The sequence below is a fragment of the Bombus affinis genome, chromosome 11 (genome assembly GCF_024516045.1).
Source record: "Bombus affinis isolate iyBomAffi1 chromosome 11, iyBomAffi1.2, whole genome shotgun sequence".
Taxonomy (NCBI): Eukaryota; Metazoa; Arthropoda; class Insecta; order Hymenoptera; family Apidae; genus Bombus; species Bombus affinis.
The window spans coordinates 3,646,445-3,665,906 of record NC_066354.1 but is presented as its reverse complement, the minus strand read 5'-3'; the positions used below and the strand labels follow the sequence as shown (position 1 = coordinate 3,665,906).

The 19,462-nt window shown below is 34.5% G+C and overlaps 4 protein-coding genes across 7 annotated transcripts; 2 read left to right on the top strand and 2 right to left on the bottom strand.

Annotated features, from left to right (window-relative positions):
• Positions 1 to 246: 246 nt before the first annotated feature.
• Positions 247 to 4,315, top strand: LOC126922085 (ribosome quality control complex subunit NEMF homolog). Of its 2 annotated transcripts, XM_050734299.1 has the most exons (10): positions 247 to 627; positions 730 to 901; positions 970 to 1,172; positions 1,251 to 2,329; positions 2,391 to 2,571; positions 2,637 to 2,938; positions 3,040 to 3,202; positions 3,289 to 3,586; positions 3,665 to 3,927; positions 4,002 to 4,315. In XM_050734299.1, exons 1-10 carry the CDS (start codon positions 572 to 574, stop codon positions 4,198 to 4,200), a joined length of 2,916 nt encoding a protein of 971 aa, XP_050590256.1. In that variant the 5' UTR covers positions 247 to 571; the 3' UTR covers positions 4,201 to 4,315. The 2 variants fall into 2 exon arrangements, with proteins under 2 accessions (XP_050590256.1, XP_050590257.1); XM_050734300.1 differs by lacking the exons at positions 247 to 627; positions 730 to 901 and having other exon boundaries at positions 1,024 to 1,172; positions 1,265 to 2,329.
• LOC126922099 (serine/threonine-protein kinase VRK1-like) lies at positions 4,215 to 7,073 on the bottom strand. 2 transcript variants are annotated; one of them, XM_050734354.1, is made up of 7 exons: positions 6,689 to 7,073; positions 6,480 to 6,532; positions 6,331 to 6,400; positions 6,004 to 6,200; positions 5,671 to 5,884; positions 4,901 to 5,598; positions 4,215 to 4,831 (listed from the first exon to the last, which is right to left on the bottom strand). In XM_050734354.1, exons 1-7 carry the CDS (start codon positions 6,843 to 6,845, stop codon positions 4,703 to 4,705), a joined length of 1,518 nt encoding a protein of 505 aa, XP_050590311.1. In that variant the 5' UTR covers positions 6,846 to 7,073; the 3' UTR covers positions 4,215 to 4,702. The 2 variants fall into 2 exon arrangements, with proteins under 2 accessions (XP_050590311.1, XP_050590312.1); XM_050734355.1 differs by having other exon boundaries at positions 6,004 to 6,237; positions 6,689 to 6,778.
• Positions 7,074 to 7,317: 244 nt separating this feature from the next.
• LOC126922094 (serine/threonine-protein kinase greatwall) lies at positions 7,318 to 11,193 on the top strand. 2 transcript variants are annotated; one of them, XR_007712655.1, is made up of 4 exons: positions 7,318 to 7,769; positions 7,851 to 9,714; positions 9,803 to 9,917; positions 11,063 to 11,193. XR_007712655.1 is itself a non-coding variant. In XM_050734342.1 (3 exons), exons 1-3 carry the CDS (start codon positions 7,551 to 7,553, stop codon positions 9,847 to 9,849), a joined length of 2,130 nt encoding a protein of 709 aa, XP_050590299.1. In that variant the 5' UTR covers positions 7,318 to 7,550; the 3' UTR covers positions 9,850 to 9,999. The 2 variants fall into 2 exon arrangements, 1 of the variants encoding a protein (XP_050590299.1); XM_050734342.1 differs by lacking the exon at positions 11,063 to 11,193 and having other exon boundaries at positions 9,803 to 9,999.
• Positions 10,073 to 14,128, bottom strand: LOC126922098 (proclotting enzyme-like). The gene is made up of 6 exons (XM_050734353.1): positions 13,805 to 14,128; positions 12,179 to 12,492; positions 11,217 to 11,689; positions 10,664 to 10,938; positions 10,460 to 10,605; positions 10,073 to 10,387 (listed from the first exon to the last, which is right to left on the bottom strand). Exons 1-6 carry the CDS (start codon positions 13,992 to 13,994, stop codon positions 10,235 to 10,237), a joined length of 1,551 nt encoding a protein of 516 aa, XP_050590310.1. The 5' UTR covers positions 13,995 to 14,128; the 3' UTR covers positions 10,073 to 10,234.
• Between the last annotated feature and the right edge of the window lie 5,334 nt (positions 14,129 to 19,462).

Here is a 19,462-nt window from a genome sequence, read left to right as displayed (position 1 = left end):
ATTAGATATAGTATACATACGTATATTTTAAGATTACTTTTGCTTGCATTTACTGCAAGTACATTCGTAAAAGATAAATATTATAAAAATATGGGTTTGCACGTGTACACATATGTATACATATAATGTATATAATGTATATGTATAAGTATATGGTTGCTATGTGAAGCTGTGTGTAGTATATATATATGTATTATACTACAAAATATATAGAGATATATATATATTATTTATTTATTGTTACTTAGTCCGTGCCTTCCGGCTTTGGACGAACATTCGATTTTACATCTCTTATGTCTATTTCTTTTCTTATATATCTACCTCCCCTCTTTTCCACTCTATTCTATTGCACTTCCTTAGTTATTCTATTCTCTAAAAACTAAAACTAGGAACTACAAAATAACCACTAATGACTAAAAACTATTGCAAGTTTGGGCTTTAGATATATATATGTGTGTGTGTATGTGTGTATGCAGTGATGTGTGGTACGTATGCAACGTGAGAGTTAAGTGTCAGATGAAAATAAGTTCTGTCAATAATTTAATTAAAAAGGAATAATATATGTATAAAAATGAAAACGAGATTTAATTCCTATGACATTGCTTGTACGATATGTGAGCTGCAAAAGTAAGTAAATGTTAAAATGTTGTTTTTCGTGCATAAAGGTTAGGAGATAAAGTATGTAAAATAAGTGTTTTTAAATAATTTCATGTCAATTTTAACGTTTAGGTTTATTGGTATGCGTGTAAATCAAATCTATGATATTGATCATCGAACATATCTCATACGTCTTCAACGAAGTGAAGAAAAATGCGTCCTTTTATTAGAATCTGGTAATAGAATTCATACAACGGCATTTGAATGGCCTAAAAATGTAGCGCCATCAGGATTTTCGATGAAGGTACATTATATTATAAGATCTGGACGATTTGTTTAGAGAAACATTTATTTGTCATGCTTTTTTTGTAGATGCGTAAACACCTTAAGAATAAACGACTTGAAAGTCTCACTCAAATAGGAGTAGATCGAATGATTGATTTGCAATTTGGAAGTGGTGAAGCAGCATATCATGTAATTTTAGAATTATATGATCGTGGGAACATAGTGTTGACAGATCATGAAATGACTATTTTAAATATTTTGAGACCTCATACAGAAGGAGATAAGATCAGGTAAGTTATAATATAAGTTAAACATTAAATGGAATTATCGTGTAATTATGAGAGATTAAAAAAGTATATAATGATTAGATTTGCTGTTAAAGAGAAATATCCTATGGACCGTGCTCATCAGAATACAATGCCACCGATAGAAAATATACAACAACACCTACAGAATGCTAAAGCAGGAGAAAGCTTGAAAAAATTACTAAATCCTCTTCTAGAATTTGGTTCTAGTCTAATTGATCATGTTTTATTAAAACATGGATTTACACTGGGTTGTAAAATTGGCAAAGATTTTAATGTTGCAGAACATATGCCAAAATTAATTCTGGCATTAGAATATGCAAATGAAATGATGGATTTTGCTAGAAAAAGTGTTTCAAAAGGTTACATTATTCAAAAAAAAGAATCAAAACCAACTACAGATGGCAAAGAAGACTTCATATATACTAATATTGAATTTCATCCATTTTTATTTGAACAATATGCAGATTATCCATACAAGGAATTTGATTCTTTTGATGTTGCAGTAGATGAATATTTTTCCACAATGGAAGGTCAAAAGTTGGACCTGAAAGCTTTGCAACAAGAACGAGATGCTCTTAAAAAATTAGAAAATGTAAAAAAAGATCATGATCAAAGATTAATAAATTTAGAGAAAACTCAAGAATTAGATAAACAAAAAGCAGAACTAATTTCTAGAAATCAGGCTTTGGTGGACAATGCTATATTAGCCATACAAAGTGCCCTTGCCAATCAAATGGCTTGGCCTGATATAAAAGTACTGTTAAAAGAAGCAGAGAGTAGAGGAGATCCTGTTGCATCTGCAATTAAACAATTAAAATTAGAAACAAATCATATTTCTTTACTATTACACGATCCTTATGAAGATAGTGATGAAGAATCAGAATTAAAACCTATGTTAATTGATATTGATTTAGCACATACAGCTTTTGGAAATGCTACAAAGTATTACAATCAAAAGAGATCGGCAGCTAAAAAGCAACAAAAAACAATAGAATCGCAAGACAAGGCCCTAAAATCGGCAGAAAAGAAGACAAAACAAACGCTAAAAGAAGTCCAAACTATTCACAGTATTAACAAACTAAGGAAAATATATTGGTTTGAAAAATTTTATTGGTTTATTAGTTCTGAGAATTATCTTGGTAAGTCGATAAAAAATATATAATATTTACGGTAAAAGCCAATAATTTTGTGACTTTATAGTTATTGGTGGAAGGGATCAACAGCAAAATGAATTGATAGTAAAGAGATACCTTAAGTCTGGAGATATATATGTTCACGCGGATTTAACTGGTGCTAGTTCTGTAGTTATTAAAAATCCTGGTAATGATTCAGTGCCTCCAAAAACTTTAGCTGAAGCGGGCACAATGGCTGTTGCTTACAGGTACATAAATGCTTATACCTTATTAATATGTCTTTATTATAAAAACATTATAATTTTGATATTAGTATTGCATGGGATGCTAAAGTAGTAGCAGGGGCATGGTGGGTCAATAATGATCAAGTATCTAAAACGGCTCCAACCGGTGAATATCTTACTACTGGATCCTTTATGATTCGTGGAAAAAAGAATTACCTACCACCTTGTCAATTAGTGATGGGATTAGGATTCTTATTTCGTTTAGAAGAAAGTTCAATTGAAAGACATAAAAATGAAAGGAGAGTCAGAGTTATTGATGATGAAAGTGAACACACAGATTCTCTTATTGAAGAAGATAGAGAAATCGAATTAATAGGGGATTCCGAAGAAGGTAAAATGTTATGTTATACAAATGTATAAATGATATGTAAATGCATAAAATGATAAATTTCATTATCATTAATTCATATTGTATACCTTTATATTAAATAGATGAGCAGCCTGAAAATAAGAATAATTTAAATCCTATTCAAGAGGAATCTAAAATAGATATGATTATGGAAGAAAATAATGTTAATCAAGATGTTAGTGATGAAGAAAATAATCTAGCTCAATTTCCCGACACACAAATTAGAATTGACGTTTCTGGTTCAAAGTAAATTTTATGATTTATTCATTGTAATTTTTTATGTTTAAAAATTATGTTACTTATATAATTAATTATTGAAATAACATTTATAGGGTGAAATTACATGTTGACAATAATCAGTCAACAGTGATACCACAAAAGGATTTAGATGTAATTTATTTAGGCGATGATAAGCCCGTAATAATAAATGCTGTGAATATGCAAAAGCGTTCTGAAATAAAACAGAAGCCTCCTCTTAAAAAAGATAATAAAGAAAGGATTGAGACAGAACCTAAAAAAAACGATCAGGTCGTTTTAAAACGAGGACAAAAAGGAAGGTTAAAAAAAATGAAAGAAAAATATAAAGATCAAGATGAAGAAGATAGAAGATTATCTATGCAAGTTCTTCAAGTAAATATTATTTCTTAGTAATTAACGACATTTATGCTACAAAAAAAACTTCTCACATAACAATGCAATGATCCTTAGTCAGCAGGTGCTGCAAAAGAAAATAAAAGAAAAAATAAAAATAAAGATCCATCTGGACCAAAGCAGCAAACAAAGAAGAAGGGTATGGCGAGACCAGTTGCACCACAAAATATTCAAATTGTAGAAAACATTGAAGAAGAAGATCCAGGTCCGGGACCCGAAGTAGATATGTTAGATCAGTTAACAGGAAAACCTGTTTCAGAAGATGAATTATTATTTGCTGTGCCGGTGATAGCACCCTATAACACTGTATTAAATTATAAGTAAGCTAAACAAGTTTATTTTTATATAACATTACACTAAAATTTTTATTTACTATATATTTACAATATTTTAGATTTAAAGTAAAGCTAACGCCAGGTACAGGTAAGAGAGGAAAAGCAGCTAAGACAGCTATGACAGTTTTTATGAAAGAGAAAGAAATCACTTCAAGAGAAAAAGACTTATTAAAAGCTGTAAGAGAGGAAACAATAGCTAGAAATATTCCCGGAAAAGTCAAGATAAGTGCACCGCAGATACAGAAGCTTAAAAAATAAGTGTCCAAGTACAATTTGTAAACATTGTTAATAAACAAACATGTATTTGTATATGTATATATAAAGTGATTTACTTGTACAGAAGTTATATATCGATAAATCTTTTTAAATAATACTTTGTTTGTTTAAGACTTGAATATTATGCCATCATTTTAAACAGATTACATAACGTATTTTATTCTTGCATAAATATAAAAGATTAATTCTGCTTAACAATCAGCACAGAATTACATAAATTACTAATTCTACAATTATATTTTGTACAATTTCTTATTGTATTTATCAAAATATATTGATTTCTTCAAGTAATGCAAATTAGTACAATATGATTATAAAATATGAAATGCACTTGCAAATGGTACATTTCTTTTGCACAATCAAAATATCAATAGTTTTACAAATTTCGCTATAAATACAATAATGTACAAAGCTCATCCAAACAAGATTTCTAATGCGTATAAACGCATTTGAAACACACATTTATTTCATACTTATATTAAAATTATGTACTAAACATATCTTCATCAGAAACACTTTCATCTATTAGTACATTTTTTCGTCGACTTCTTGTATTTTTAAGTGATACGCTTGGAACATTGATGGGCCGTGATTTAGTACCTTTTGATGTAATCTACATAAATAATACATAAAGTAATACATGTACATATATGCTATTAAATTTAAAAAGTGCACATGTTACCTCTGATTCAGAATCTGATTCTATGATGCGATTTCTATTAATTCTTTCCTTGCCTTTAACTGAAGTCTTTTTGACTGGACTTTTTTTTACTGGGCTCTTCTCATTATATTTACTTACAGAACTGGGGATCCTTTTTGCTTTTTTAATTATTTTTATATCATATTCTTCATCAGAATCAATCTCATCCAATACTAGTTTAATATCCTTTAAACCACCACGTTTTTTATCCATTACAATTCCTACAGTACTATCATCAAGATTTTTCATAGGACTCGAATTTTTTATTGATTGTATACGAGGACTTCTCCTATTTTTCTCGATAGTTTTTTTCACTTTTTGTGGAGTAGATTTTGGAATTACTTCATTCTGAGAATTAACATCACTCTTAAATTCCAGTTTTTCATCTGGTTTATGTGATAATTGTTTTAATCCTTCGGTCAGTATTTTTTTAAACTTTTCATAATCTGGTGTTTCATTAAACTTAATACTTGTTAATAATGTCATGTACTTATATATAGTATTTGGAACTGATTTATGGAAAGACTTATTTAAAAATTCCGAAATATTATCAAAAGCTCTTTCTTTCTGTTTTTGTACTGTAACTGGATCTGATAAATCTTTCTCCCATAAGAGTGAACCGCATAACCACTGAATCATATTGTAACCCAAAATTTCGAAATCACCGCGCATTGTCGGTACTAAAATATGTAAAAATATGTATCTTATTAAAATTATATTATTCGGTACATTAAATTTCATAGAATGATTACCTCCCATATGAGCATCTCTACTAGTATATTCAATGGTTCCATTATGTGCTTTTTTTGGGTCTAGTTTGTATTCATTTTTTGTAGTATAATGAGAAGCCAATCCAAAATCTACTAGATAAACTCGATTTTGAGATTTTAAGTCTAATAGTAAATTTGCTCCTTTTATATCTGCATGTACATATGTTTTATAATGAATATATTCTAATACATTTACCTAAAAAATTTTTAGATATAATATAAAATGTAATAATTCATTTTTAAAAAGTAATAGTTATAATGCTTAAATTGATTTATGAACTAATCAATTAAACTGTTTTTTGGATTGCCTCTTACTATTTGTAAAGCTATTTTGTATACTGTGTGTTCTGGAAATCTTCTATTATTTGCTTCAAACAGTTTCCATAAATCTGTGCCATACCGATCCATTACTATAAATCGATATTTTATGTCTTTATATTCATGACTTCCAGAACCAATATATTGTGGCATACCAAGAGTTGTAAGTTTCTTTTTCTGTTTCCAACTATTAACTAAAATCAAGCATGTAATACTCTTTCCTTCCGTATACTAATTTATCATAAAATGTAAAGTAAAATGGAAGAAATGAATCTAGATATCAAAGTAATTCAAATTTAAAAAATTAAAATTTAAACAACTTACTCTCATCTGATTTAGCATTTCTCATATAAAAATGCATTTCTACAAACAATGGTCCATTTCCATGTGGTTCCTAAAATTTTGAAAATGTAAAGGATTTCACATGGAACAAATCATCAAATGATACATAGTTAAAAGCCAATAATACTTACGATTTTAATTACATTAGTATATTCTTTTGGAGTTTTCCCATTATAAGGTGCAGCTGTAATTGTTATTAAAAATTAAATGATTATTCTTTTTGTATATGTTTTCTATTAATACACGATAAATTATAAAATATAGGGGGGAGTATAAAGAATTTACTTATTATAAAAAGCATAAGAGTAGTAATAGATCAATGTTAGATATGAATATATACCAGAATAAATTTCACCAAAACCTCCGATACCGATCGACTTGCCAAGAATCCATTGCTTTTTTGCCATATCTGTTAATATCTCACCGACAGATATCGGATCCGGCAATTTATATGCTCCTTTTTTCTTAGGTGCTCTTCTTATCATCTTCTCAGACATTATAAGGTTATCGAAAAAGTACTGTTGCAATATGTATAGAATTGCGTGGTGTTTACGAAGGAAAAGATACACGACTAATAATAATTTTAAGTACTATATAATAATATTTAAACAAATTGACAAACTTTTACTTAAATAAATATTTTGCACACTATACATTGAGCAACGATTGTTGTTCGTTCACAATTGCAGAGCTCTTGGGCTGCTGTAAATACAAAAAATTTTATGGCGGGAATTGTACGTCTTCAGTGCAACCGTTTCAAGATCACGGAAGTTCCTATGCACACGAAAGCATTATTAAAAAATCCATTGATTGTGATGTATATAATAAATTTAAATTCATTATTTTTTCTAACCATGGTAAAATTTACTGTTAGTCATTAAGTACATCTAATTTATATTATATAACGTTAGTTGGTAAAAAAGAATTATCGTTGGCGGTTCTGATTACTTCAAGCCGCTTGAAGTATTCAACAATGTACTTTCTTGTCAAGTTGTCGTATAGATGTTGATTTTCAAATATGTCAAATAACCGTTAAAGTTAATTTACGTACATAAGTGGAAGATATAAAATATAGAGGAACGATGAATAAAACTTCAGTCTTTTTGTATTGCCGAATTATTTTATGAATCGAAGTTTTGATATTTTAAATTTCGTTACGTAAGTTTATAATTCGTTGGAATTAAGTTAGGTTATTTTTTTAAATGGAAGAAGCGGCGATTGATTCGCCAAATTTACGTCTAAATGATAATGAACAAATTAATGAAACAGACGACGAAAATTCTTGTGCAAATTACAATGACTCAGAAAGTGAACGTGAAATACTATCTGGGGAGTGTACGCCGCAACAGGGATCGGCGAGCAGGCAAATCAACAATTCTATCTTTAACACCATATCTAAAATTGTTAATCCCACAGCAAAGGTAAATATATATTATTATTTAATCAGTATTGTTTAAATATCAAAACTGACTTTACTACTTGATATTGTATTTACTGTTTAGGTACCAGAAATACAGGATTTTAAGATCGTGAAACCAATTAGCCGTGGTGCATTTGGCAAAGTTTTTCTTGGATATAAAAAGTCAAACTCTGAAAAAGTATATGCTATTAAAGTAATGAAGAAAAATGAGATGATAAATAAGAATATGGCTTCACAAGTGATCATTGAAAGGAACGCATTAGCTTTAACACACAGCCCATATTGTGTACAATTATTTTATTCATTGCAATCCGTTAGTAGCATTTATTTAGTAATGGAATACATGGTGGGTGGGGATCTTAAAAGCTTGCTTGGTGTATATGGTTACATGGAAGAGTCCATGGCAGCTTTCTATACTGCAGAAGTATGTCTTGCTTTGGAATATCTTCATTCTCATGGAATTGTACATAGGGATTTGAAACCAGATAATATGCTCTTGTCGAAAGAAGGACATGTCAAGCTGACAGATTTTGGGCTTAGTAAAATATCTTTACATAGAGATCTCGAAATATCGGATCTAGTTAATTGCACACCTAGTCTTTGCACTAGAACTCCTGGACAGCTTCTTTCATTGACGTCGCATTTATCTTTTGGTTCTGGACAAAGATCCACGAGTGAATCTAATCTTAGCGATAGAAGTACACCTGGTGTTAATTTACTTTCTGCTCTGCAACAAAATTGTACCAAAACGCAAGTATCACCGATTTCGGTAGCTTCTTCCGTTGTCACGTCAGGAGATTATTCCCTAGTGTCTGGTATTACTCCTTTTCAATCAGCAGAAGATCTTCAGTTAACGAAACATCAGGAAAAAGTTATTGTTGAGAACATCGACTATGATCAAGAAAGTAGCTCTGGGAGTTATCATACATGCGAAGCGACTTCGGTTCGAGCGAATAGTCAATTGAATCAAAATTTAGAAGATGAGGACGAATCCACGCTAGAAGCTGAACAATCTCAGCAACCTCTCCCTCATATTAGTCCATTAAGTACATGTACGATTACTAGAGGCGCGAAACGAAAAAGAGCTGCAAGTGTAACAACAGGCCTAACATGTGAATTAAATGCAATAGATTTAGATCTCGACAAAACACCAAAACGAAAGAATCGTGGTTGCATATTTTCTAGGAGTCCGATTAATTCTACTATCTCCGAATCGATAAAACAAACTAACAATAGTACTGATATTGCTAAAGTACAAGAAAGCGGAAGAGTTGCATTCAGTACACCAGTGTCATTTGTGAAACAGAGATGTTACAGTGAAGAAAATGAGGACAAATGTGAGGAAAGAACAGCACGTTTGATTAAGACAACACGATTTCAACTGCCAATGGCTCATACGTCGCAGTCGGCTCCTGAGATACCTGTAGGCGATAACTTGGACAAACATCGGTCGCCTCAAGGCATATCTCCTATAAAGACACCGGCATCTTCTGGTAATAGTTACACACCTTACAGAACTCCCAAATCGGTAAGAAGAGCCGGTGTTAATCGGTCAGATGATCGCATACTTGGAACTCCTGATTATCTCGCTCCAGAATTACTCTTGAAACAAGGTCATGGATATGCGGTGGACTGGTGGGCTTTAGGTGTATGCCTATTTGAGTTTTGCACTGGTGTTCCGCCGTTTAACGACGAAACACCACAGGCTGTGTTTTCCAATATTCTCGCCAGAGACATTCCTTGGCCAGAGGAAGAAGAAGCTTTGTCGACGGCTGCTGTAGAAGCCATAGATGCCCTTCTTACTTTGGATCAATATGAACGTCCTTCTGCGCAAGAAGTGCGAGTTATGAAACTTTTCCAGAATTTTGCCTGGGACGAGCCGCTGAAAGCGACGCCCCCTTTTATACCGCAACCCGATGATAATTACGATACATGCTATTTTCAAGGTAATTTTAAATTATACAGCATATTACGAAGAATAACGTTATCAGTCTGATGTCTGATTACTAAACCTTGTTTTTGTTTGTGTTCTAGCACGGAATATCATGCAACATTTAAACGTGAGCAATTGCGACACATAATACTTGAAGTATAGCATTGATGGGGAAATAGATATCTACGGCCTACTTTGTGACAGGAATAACATAACGTAAAGATTGTTATAGTATTAAACTATTTTTTATATAGTTGTACATGTATAGTACTATAAAATATTTTGTTACAATATAGAATTCTTGTGTAATTACTTAATCCTTGGATGAATGTTCCGCTTGAAAGCGGTTCGTGAAACAAATTGCACAAGAATAAATTAGAAGAATGATATCGTTTTTATTTATGTAAAAAATCTTTAGTAGTCTATGAATTTCGTTATTTTACATGACGCCATGTTGAGTTCGACGATGCGAGGGTGAAGATTACGAATAACAAAATACTTAAGTAGGACTAATGTATCTTCTAGCGCGAGTTTCACTTCAAATTTTTTTGAATCCAAGGCAGGAAATGCGTCACTCTGGTGTAAACGCCAGGATATTGACCTTTTCCGCATCCAATACCCCAGCTGACGATACCTACTTGCGTCCAGCGACCATCGTTCACCATTAAAGGACCTCCGCTGTCGCCCTGTTAAATAAAAAATATATTGTGAAAAAATTCAAGCTTGATGATGCAACAAAACAATTTTACAATACAAACCGAGCAGGAATCTTTTGCAGCTCGGCCTGCACACAAGAAACTGTCCACAATACCACCAGGTGCTGCTGCACCGTATTTTAATTTGCATTCATTGTTCGACCAGATAGGTATTGATACCTTTTGCAGTATTGCTGGTTGTGGTCCACCTTAAAAATTAAAATATTTTAAAGTTGTGAATTGTGTTTCACGGTTTTACTGCCTTACTTTCTCTCAAAGAGCCCCAGCCAATAACCGTAGCAGTGCATCCAATGTATAATTGCGGGCCACTCGGCAGGCAAATGGGTCGTATTTCTTTCGTGAATGGAACAGGTTCATTGAGGGTGAGCAATGCGATATCGTTGTACAGAGTGCGTGCGTTGAAACCTCTGTGTCTAACTACTCGTTTAACTCGTCGTTCGATGTGTGAGATCTCCGTGTTCGTTTTGATATTGTAGTCTCCCAGACGGACCGTTAATCTCGCTACGTCCCAGGAATTCATGCTGGAAGTATAGTAATCAAGATTTATTTGTATGCTTAAACTCTATGCAACTGTATCTCCTTTTTTCCTGGGCAAATGTAATTTTTCCATAAATCCATCATTCTGATAATTATTATTTATTACAGGAGAAGATTATCGAGGCGCAAATACGAAATACGGAAGAAGATTATCGAAGCGCAAATACGAAGCACGGAAGAAGATTATCGAAGCACAAATATCATACATAAATACGAAGACCAGATGATTTTGTCATGCGGGTCCGTCTTTCGGAGGACTTACTTGGCAACGCAATGAGCTGCGGTGAGAATGTGTCTATCATCGATGAGCGAACCACCGCAAAACTGTCGTCCACCGTTGAAGAGTGCCGCTATCCAAGGCCATTCGCCAGGGACAGCATTCTGACCGCCTACGATCCGTTCCTGGTCTTGATTACCATTTTTCGCTCCGCATTGAGACGTATCGATGTTCGAAATAGTTCCTAGGGGTTTCTCGCTGGTGGTTGGCACGAACGACGTACTTGGTGGCCACCAGGCGGGTTTCTTCGTCGGCCAGGTCGTTGCGACGCTAGGTTTTTTCGATGTTAGAACTGGTTTTATCGTAGAGAACGTCGGCAATTCGAACGATGGATGAGTAGGTAGCGGTGGTATGGTATGATCAGGTGGATGCGTGGGAATTGGTGGTGGCCAGGAACCTGGTGTCTGCGGTCTTGGTTTCACGGTCATATCTTCGTCTTTCTTATCGGCACTCTCTTCCTGAAATATCGAACGAGAATCTTCATGAAATATTAAACAATATCGTTTCAATGAGAGTAACGGGACATGTAGTAGCGAGAGTTGAAGATTTCATGGCGAACAATGGCTAAATGCGAATTGGACACGGTAGTAAAGTAGAGTCGTAAAAATCTGTTTGCGAAACCGCATTGTTCGATAGATACACCCGTGGTGTGACTTTCTATGTTAGATAGATTGTTTTCGATTCGTATCACGTATTATTTTTACGAGTTCCTGGTAACTAACTAAGATCTATAATTCCATTCGAGAAATCAGGAAAAGAAACGTAAAGAAACACTTGGTTTCAGCAACACGTTTTGTTTAGCAGATTGCAGATTTTTATGTATTTTAGGAAAATTTAAACGTGCAAAATATCCAAAGTAAACTGTTATTGTAAAATTTGCATAAACATATGTAGTCTGCGCACCATAAATTCATATTTATAATTATTTACCAGAGTATGCTATTTACCTGAGCATTTTCTATAGTAGGATCTTCATTATTATCTGACGGTGGCGTAACGACTGGAAGTATATTGGAGCAACAAATTCCAAAATTTGTTTGTCTATTATCCCGTACATAGCTGCAGGTGTCGTAAACACCGAGAACCCAGCCATCAAGAGCGCTCAGATCAGGGATTTTAAAATATGGATAGCACTCTTTGAAGCTGGTACAACGACCAACTTCGCCTTTCGACGTGAGGCAGGAGTCGCTGTTGGAAACTCCATTCCACAGAATACCACGACCGTCTCTCGTCTCGAGCCGAACGTCCGTATCACTGGCAGCTAAATAAGAGAACGATAAGTTTCGGTTCGTCGTATTTTAAATGACAAAATTAATTATTTCGTCGGTCAGGTATTTCTTTTCTAATGCTAATTTCACTCGCCTTTTTCCAAGTTGTTCGTGATCGGTTTACGAACGTGTTTAACGAAGAATCTACTTACACCAAGAATACAGCACGTAGAACCGTGTTTACATGTGTGAATGAACAATGTCTGACAAAGAATGACACATCGTCTACCGTTGTAATGAATGCAGATTGTCCGTGTCGTGTAATGGTATATATCTGCGTGACATGTTCGCAAGAAAACAATGTGATTGATACTTCATGAATTTTTCTATTTTTTTATTTTGTCGTTTCTTCCTTCATTAATCTTCGTACTATCGAAAGATATAAAAAAAAGTGTATCTTTATATCTCATCAAAGTGGCAATATTGATTGGAGTGGCAGTATTAAGATTAAATAATTTGTAATATTCTAACATCTTTATCGATATTTCTAGATACACATCAATCTGGACGGTACAAACATAATCTTATCATGTTGTACGCGATTTGCACAAGAAATCTTAATTGCTGTACAGATTCAGAGAGTAACCCACTTCACTTCCGGTGAGATGAAGATCAATTCGTTATATCATCGAATGTTATTAAGCCGATTGGTCAAGACAGTCGTATCACAATAGAATTCCATCCAGATTCTTGACAGCGAGTTCGCTGACCCACAGGCTGACACACAGGTGCACACATACGGCGATACGCGCGCCTGGAAGACTTCCGTTCGCCGTGTATGGAACGCACGCATGATCGATCACATGTCGCAACTCGCCTTCGATATTTCTCACGTATCGTTATCATCGCGACGAGCAAATTCGAATGCCACCGTGGTTTCGTGCAACGAACCCGAACGAGTTCCCTATCTCTGTTCCTCCAGTCACGATCCTTCCAGGTGATTGATACTCGCCCATCAGCGAGGCGCTCAACGATACCGTGACAGGCTAATCGATGTTAATTGCTACCATTAGTTACTCTGTTCAAACATCTTCGTGAACGTATGACAACCTAAAGACTAAAACAGTCTCCTCTTTGGTTAAATTTTCTATTGTATATGGATCAATTTTGCAAAAAGACGCATATGAATTAATTTTGCAGAAAGACGTATACGGATCAATTTTTAAGAAGAATCAATTTTTTTCGATCAACAGTTTAACGATGTCAAGCAATCCTCTAGAATTCTTACCTACTCAGTTTATTTAAATATGGATTGCAACGAACTGAATTGTGTATAGGTTGAGGAAACCACCCGTTGACACTCACCGTCAATGATCACCGCGTTATCATCCTCCTCCCCTTGTTGGACTTCTTCGAACGACGACTCAGAAACGATTGATTTACTTTTTGGATCATTAGCTTCTATGCTACCAGAGATCAACAAAATTGTAACAATAGTCTGTATGACGAGCAACAGTAGCGTCGTTAGTGACGACGCTCGATGTCGTCGGTTCATCCCCAGAGAAACGGAAACAAGCGAGATAAGAACGCGTAACGAGAAGGAGCACAAGTATGTTCAAGGCTCTGTGTTACCGGTAGGGATCCTGGGACCGCCACTAAGTTGCTAAGCTGCTGAATAGCCGGTGCTCGTGCTTATAACGGGCTTGTCCTCCCCTCTCGTGGATCGACGCTGTTCTTTGCCCCCGGTAGGCTCGACACAAGACACGAGACACCATCGAGTTCTTCTCGTCTTCTTCTAGCGGGTGTGCGAATACCTCGAGGCATCTGCGTGGAGCACACCGCGAAGAAAAAGGGTGGGCGGACCACGTGATGCCAGAATCGGAGCTGACGGTATGCTAATTTTTGGCAGATAGAAAGATCCAACCGATTTCGGCCTATCCTGGTTCGGTCACGTTACGTTCGTTTTGTATCGGATGTTTGAGTGCTTCTTCGGAAGTTTCTTACGCTCCATGGTATAACGGAGAGCATGAATCATCTACGTATAGATCCTCTGTTTACTCTTTATGATTAAGTTAAATTATATTCGACGTGTTTTTATATTTTTATATTTTGCAGTTTATTTCCTTCCTCGTGGTGGTAATGGACAGCGTAAAACATCTTTGCTGGTACCATATTATATTTGTTATACGTCCTCCAATTTTTAGGATTTCTTTCATTTGTTGTGTAAGTTACAAAAATATAAACTCGTGTAATAATAACACTCGTTTATAATATTACACGGAGATCACCATCGCTAGTAATTTAAATTACAATCTTACTAATATAAACAATGCTTTACTTCTATGAACAGATTTTTGTTTCTATTGACAACGAATCACACGCTGTTGACAAAGGATATTTTTCTTATCGTACTGAACATGATCAGACGGAGCACTGGTCGATCAATCAACTAACCATTCGATTAATGACAACGGAACAGCTGTCAATCGTCCACGAAGAGCTCGTTTTACAGCCTGTTACATCGGACAATCATTTTTCCTTCCCGGTATAATGAATATTCCGTTGATAATACGATTTATTGGTACGCTTCGACGATTGTATCTAATTTCTACGTTTGGTAACGGACAACTGTATTGTTAGTCGATATGAATCAGGAATATATAATGGAATTTGTACGACAAAATTCGTTCTGGATTCGCGGTCGAGACAGTTTCAATAGAAATTCACTGATTATGTAAGTGGTGTGACGGAACCGGCTTAACTTTGATTTGTGTTGTCACATGAAACCCGGTGCCGATCGTGAATGTCGAGTTCATAAGCATTTGCATAGAGAGTACGATCCTCGTGTTGGCCTTGAAGAGGCCGAGGAGAAGGCTGCACGTAAGGGACGGCCGTGAACTTGCCAATCGCGTGTTCCTCGTGCACCATTGCTAATGCCAACGTACGCGTGCATTTCCCTCTGACCACAATGAATGGAATTTCTTCAAACCATGCGTGTATCGCTTTCTTGATATCGGTCAGATACCTTTTTTTGTTTTCTATCCCAATCTTTTTTTAACGTCTCTTAATCGGAATATAACATATTTGATATTGTAAAACTTGGTAAATCTGTGTACATTGATTTTCTGACTTTGATATGATATGATCAAAAAGGGAGTAAGTTTCTAAATCTATACTAACTGTTAAAATTAAGTAACAGGTGTTCGAAGTTTATTTTATCGATATTATTAAAATATTGAATTTAAATGGATAACAAGAATATCTGTTTAATCTGAAAATGGAATAGAAATTTTGGTGATACGTTGGCCAAAATGCCTAAAACTTATTTAATATTATACTTTCAGGGTCAAACGTCTATTTAGTGAAGTTGAAAATAGTTTATCGAGTAAGCTCAGAGGTCCTGAACTATCATGCTGTTTTATATTTGGAATTAGCATATTTCAGTTTGATGGTTTAATTTAATGGATGTAATGGATTTTTTAATGGATGTAACCGAAGAGTATTTAGAATAAAAGAAACAAGTTTGTGCTAACGATGGAGTAATCTACGCGCTGAATCCGTATTAGTGCTTTAATGCAAGCAGCTTGTTAAATCTTTTCAATTTATTAATTATGAGTTTTTAACGTTGTTGTCTGTTCTATGCCTCCTAAAGAACTCAATTACGAAAAAGTCACATGACACTAATGAATCAAGGTATAACTAGTTTCAGAATTGAATCACATTTACACAAATTTAAGACTCTAATGGGGAAAGAGTGTCAGAAGTGACAATTCACAATCCATTAAAAACTATAGAGAAAATAATGATAAACAGAATTACAAAAATGTATTTTACAGTTTACCAAGTAATTATCAATGTATTTTACAGTTTACCAAGTAATTACGTATCAATGTTTCTTATCTTTAAATGTTTAGCTTGGATACGCGTGAATGATTCTTTTCACGAAAATGCAGTATGAGGGCGGCGATTCAGAAGAAAGGAGCGAGAGAAGACAGTGCCAGTCCTTGAGATGGATATAAACTTTACATTCTGCGGTTCATTGAACTTTCTTTTAAGAGGCAAATCGTATTTACACAAATTTAAAACTTTAATGGGGAAATAATGTTGGAAATGAGAATTCAACATTCGTTACAAATTGTAGAGAAGGTAACGATAAACGAAATTATAAAAATATATTTTACAGTTTATTGAGAAATATTTCTGTATCATTGTCTTTTATTTCTTTTTTTTATGTTTAGCTCGGACACGCGTGAATGATCCTTTTCACGAAAATGCAGTACGCGGGCGGCGATTCAGAAAAAAAGAGCGAAAGAAGACAGTGCCAGTCCTTGAGATGGATATAAACTTCACATTCCGTGGTTCATTGAACTCTCCCTTAAAAGGGTGAGAGGAAAAAACAAGGTGAAGTTTTACTTTTTCTCCTCTAAACCTCTCGCTCTTTCTTCCAAGTCAGGCTATTAATAATTTGCGTCACCGAGTTGTTCACCGTACCTGATTTGCGATTCAGCTTTGATTTTTAGTTATTCATAATACGAGCGAAACCTATTTAATCGTGCCATAACCTTTGGGAATATTTTTAAAAGATACATATGACATTCTTTTAAAATGACGTAGTTTTGAAACGAGTTTAAAATTTTTCATTTCGATTCTGTGGTCTCTTTTTGAAATAGACTTTTTCAGTTGGTCTTCTCCCCTTTCTACTCTATGACAAGTCTTCGTAAGCGGATAATATTCTACCTAAATCCGTTAACAATTTCACTAATGAATTGGAAGGAGGAAAGTTTAATAATCGGCAGAAAGACTGTACGTTATATGACTGTATATATCAAACCAGACTGTTTTCAAAGTATTTGAGAGCCATTTGTCACCGAGGGGATTAGAAGATTTCGGACCGCTGGTCCCCTGTTTCGCAGAAAAACACTTTAGTTTCATTGTCTATCGACTGTTAGAATTTTAATAGCATTATAACGATGTTATCGAATCACGCTTAATAGCAAACCGATGTAGCTGGGAGAAAAAAAGAAAGGAGGGACGAACTTGTAACTTGGTCCACAATTACATGGTATTCGTTTCGACGCAACGTTACATCGCCCCCCCCCCCCCGCTCCCTCATGAATTATAGTATTATTCGAAGAATCTCGTAGTAAGCGTTCATTTTCCGTTCAAAATCTAATTTGTATATCTAGAAGACTCAACAATTTCCGTTAGATTAATTTAATCAAGTACCGGTATTGAGACATAGCGTCATCCTTATCGAGATTGCTCCGATATTTGTAAAGGAAGTCGATTGAGAATCGACGACCAGCGTACGAGCAGTAACGATCAATTGACAAATAAATTTGTAAGATGCATTCAACATTTATCGGTGCATACATAAAATTTGGTTCAAGATTTTGCATTGACGCCACCATTGGATCACGATGGTTCTTCTCCTGGATCGTGGAAACCGGTTGCGACAGGGCTGCTTTTTATTGTATAGCCATAAAGTATTAAGATACGGCATAAAACCATTCTTTTCCCTGATTCTCAACCGGGCCTTGGGAGAATCAAGAAAGCTGGTTTGGTAAAAATGTTTGCAAACAAATCGTGTAGCATTCTCAGCGTGTAATTAATGGAAGAGCTAAGAGTATTCCTTTATGAATACTGTTATTAACCCTTAAAGGCTATCGTAGATGAGATTTCACCTGGCGAGAATTTTATTTTAGTATTATCGTCCTTATTACTGTCGCAAACAATAATTTTTCTAGTCTTTATCTAGTACCGAATAATAACAAAACGTTCAACTCTACTTGTTTGACTTTGATAATTTTTTTATTTAAGAACGATGAGCAGAGGCAAACTTTCACTCGTTATGGCCCTTAAGGGTTAATGGTTTATGTGCTACATTATTATATGTAACTTTTATCAATTATAGGATATTGTTATACGAAGTAGGAGGAGAAAAAGATATTCTTTTAATATGAAGCACGTATGTAATTTCAATAATTATATGTAATTAAGATGGTTTAAAGACGCAATACAAATGTATGAAGCGCGGATAATTTACTACAGGGCCAGTGCCCCACTACAAGGTCGTGTATTCCTTCACGATCGTCACAGTGTCTACACATAGATGCTATATTCTCACGACTGGTGACAAGAACGCATGTATTCGAGTTTCAGTAGAAGGTATCAAATTTATGGATCGTATTTCCAACCTATGTAAATTTTATAAATTATACGTGACTGTTGAATGTTTGACTTATTACTGTCTAAAGCGCCAACGACTAGAATATAAGATTTTATCGAATAAAATCTTGTTGATCGCGGTATACACGTAAACTCTTTTTAAGATAATGTGACGATTAACAAAAATTGCCGAGCGATACATTAACGGAATTCCGTTTTTGTAAGTGAATGATGTAAAAACAACTTTGAGCCATCTGAAATTCCGACACTAAAAGCTCGCAAATTACTTCGAAGCATTATCTGACACTTTCTGCTCATCCAAATTTATGGTTTTCGCTTTGTTCTTTATATCTTTTCATAGTAATCCTCTTTTTCTTTATATCGATCTGTGTTGTTCGAGATGGAGCAAGATTTCACAAAGGCAGGAGGAAAACATTCTGCAAATTAACAAGAATTATGTTCAAATAAATTAAGATAAAATTATATCTTTTATTTCCAAAATCGGGACGTTGCACTTGTTCACAAATTTGTTTATTTAATAACCAAATTATTTAACAAACATTTAAACAATCTTGAACTCGTAGGAATTGAATCGATCTTCAGATAAGCTTTAACAATCTGGGAATGATCCTCGAATGCTCTTAGACGACCTTTAAAATCCTTGAGATGATTTTCAAAAGGATTGAAGAACCTCGATGATGATCCTGAGTGACTTCGAGAAGATCTTCTTGAGTTGATTTTGATTGGCTTTGCGGTGGCCTTCAACTGATTTTGATACAATATTCTAGCAACTATCAATTTTAAAGAATCTTCAAAAAACCTTAAGGTAGCCCTGCACGATCTTGAAAAGATATT

Bases quoted from the DNA above. Each gene is read 5' to 3' on its own strand.
- LOC126922099 (XM_050734354.1), bottom strand. From the start codon at position 6,845: ATGTCTGAGAAGATGATAAGAAGAGCACCTAAGAAAAAAGGAGCATAT. The intron at 6,201-6,330 runs GTAAGTTGTTTA...GCTTGATTTTAG, and splicing joins AAATGCTAAATCAGATGAGA to TTAATAGTTGGAAACAGAAA. The intron at 4,832-4,900 runs GTAACATGTGCA...TTATTTATGTAG, and splicing joins AATCAGATTCTGAATCAGAG to ATTACATCAAAAGGTACTAA.
- LOC126922098 (XM_050734353.1), bottom strand. From the start codon at position 13,994: ATGAACCGACGACATCGAGCGTCGTCACTAACGACGCTACTGTTGCTC. The intron at 11,690-12,178 runs GTAAATAGCATA...TCGATATTTCAG, and splicing joins CTACTATAGAAAATGCTCAG to GAAGAGAGTGCCGATAAGAA. The intron at 10,388-10,459 runs GTTTGTATTGTA...TTTATTTAACAG, and splicing joins CTGCAAAAGATTCCTGCTCG to GGCGACAGCGGAGGTCCTTT.
- LOC126922085 (XM_050734299.1), top strand. From the start codon at position 572: ATGAAAACGAGATTTAATTCCTATGACATTGCTTGTACGATATGTGAG. The intron at 2,939-3,039 runs GTAAAATGTTAT...TATATTAAATAG, and splicing joins AATAGGGGATTCCGAAGAAG to ATGAGCAGCCTGAAAATAAG. The intron at 3,587-3,664 runs GTAAATATTATT...AATGATCCTTAG, and splicing joins TATCTATGCAAGTTCTTCAA to TCAGCAGGTGCTGCAAAAGA.
- LOC126922094 (XM_050734342.1), top strand. From the start codon at position 7,551: ATGGAAGAAGCGGCGATTGATTCGCCAAATTTACGTCTAAATGATAAT. The intron at 7,770-7,850 runs GTAAATATATAT...TTTACTGTTTAG, and splicing joins TTGTTAATCCCACAGCAAAG to GTACCAGAAATACAGGATTT. The intron at 9,715-9,802 runs GTAATTTTAAAT...TTTGTGTTCTAG, and splicing joins CGATACATGCTATTTTCAAG to CACGGAATATCATGCAACAT.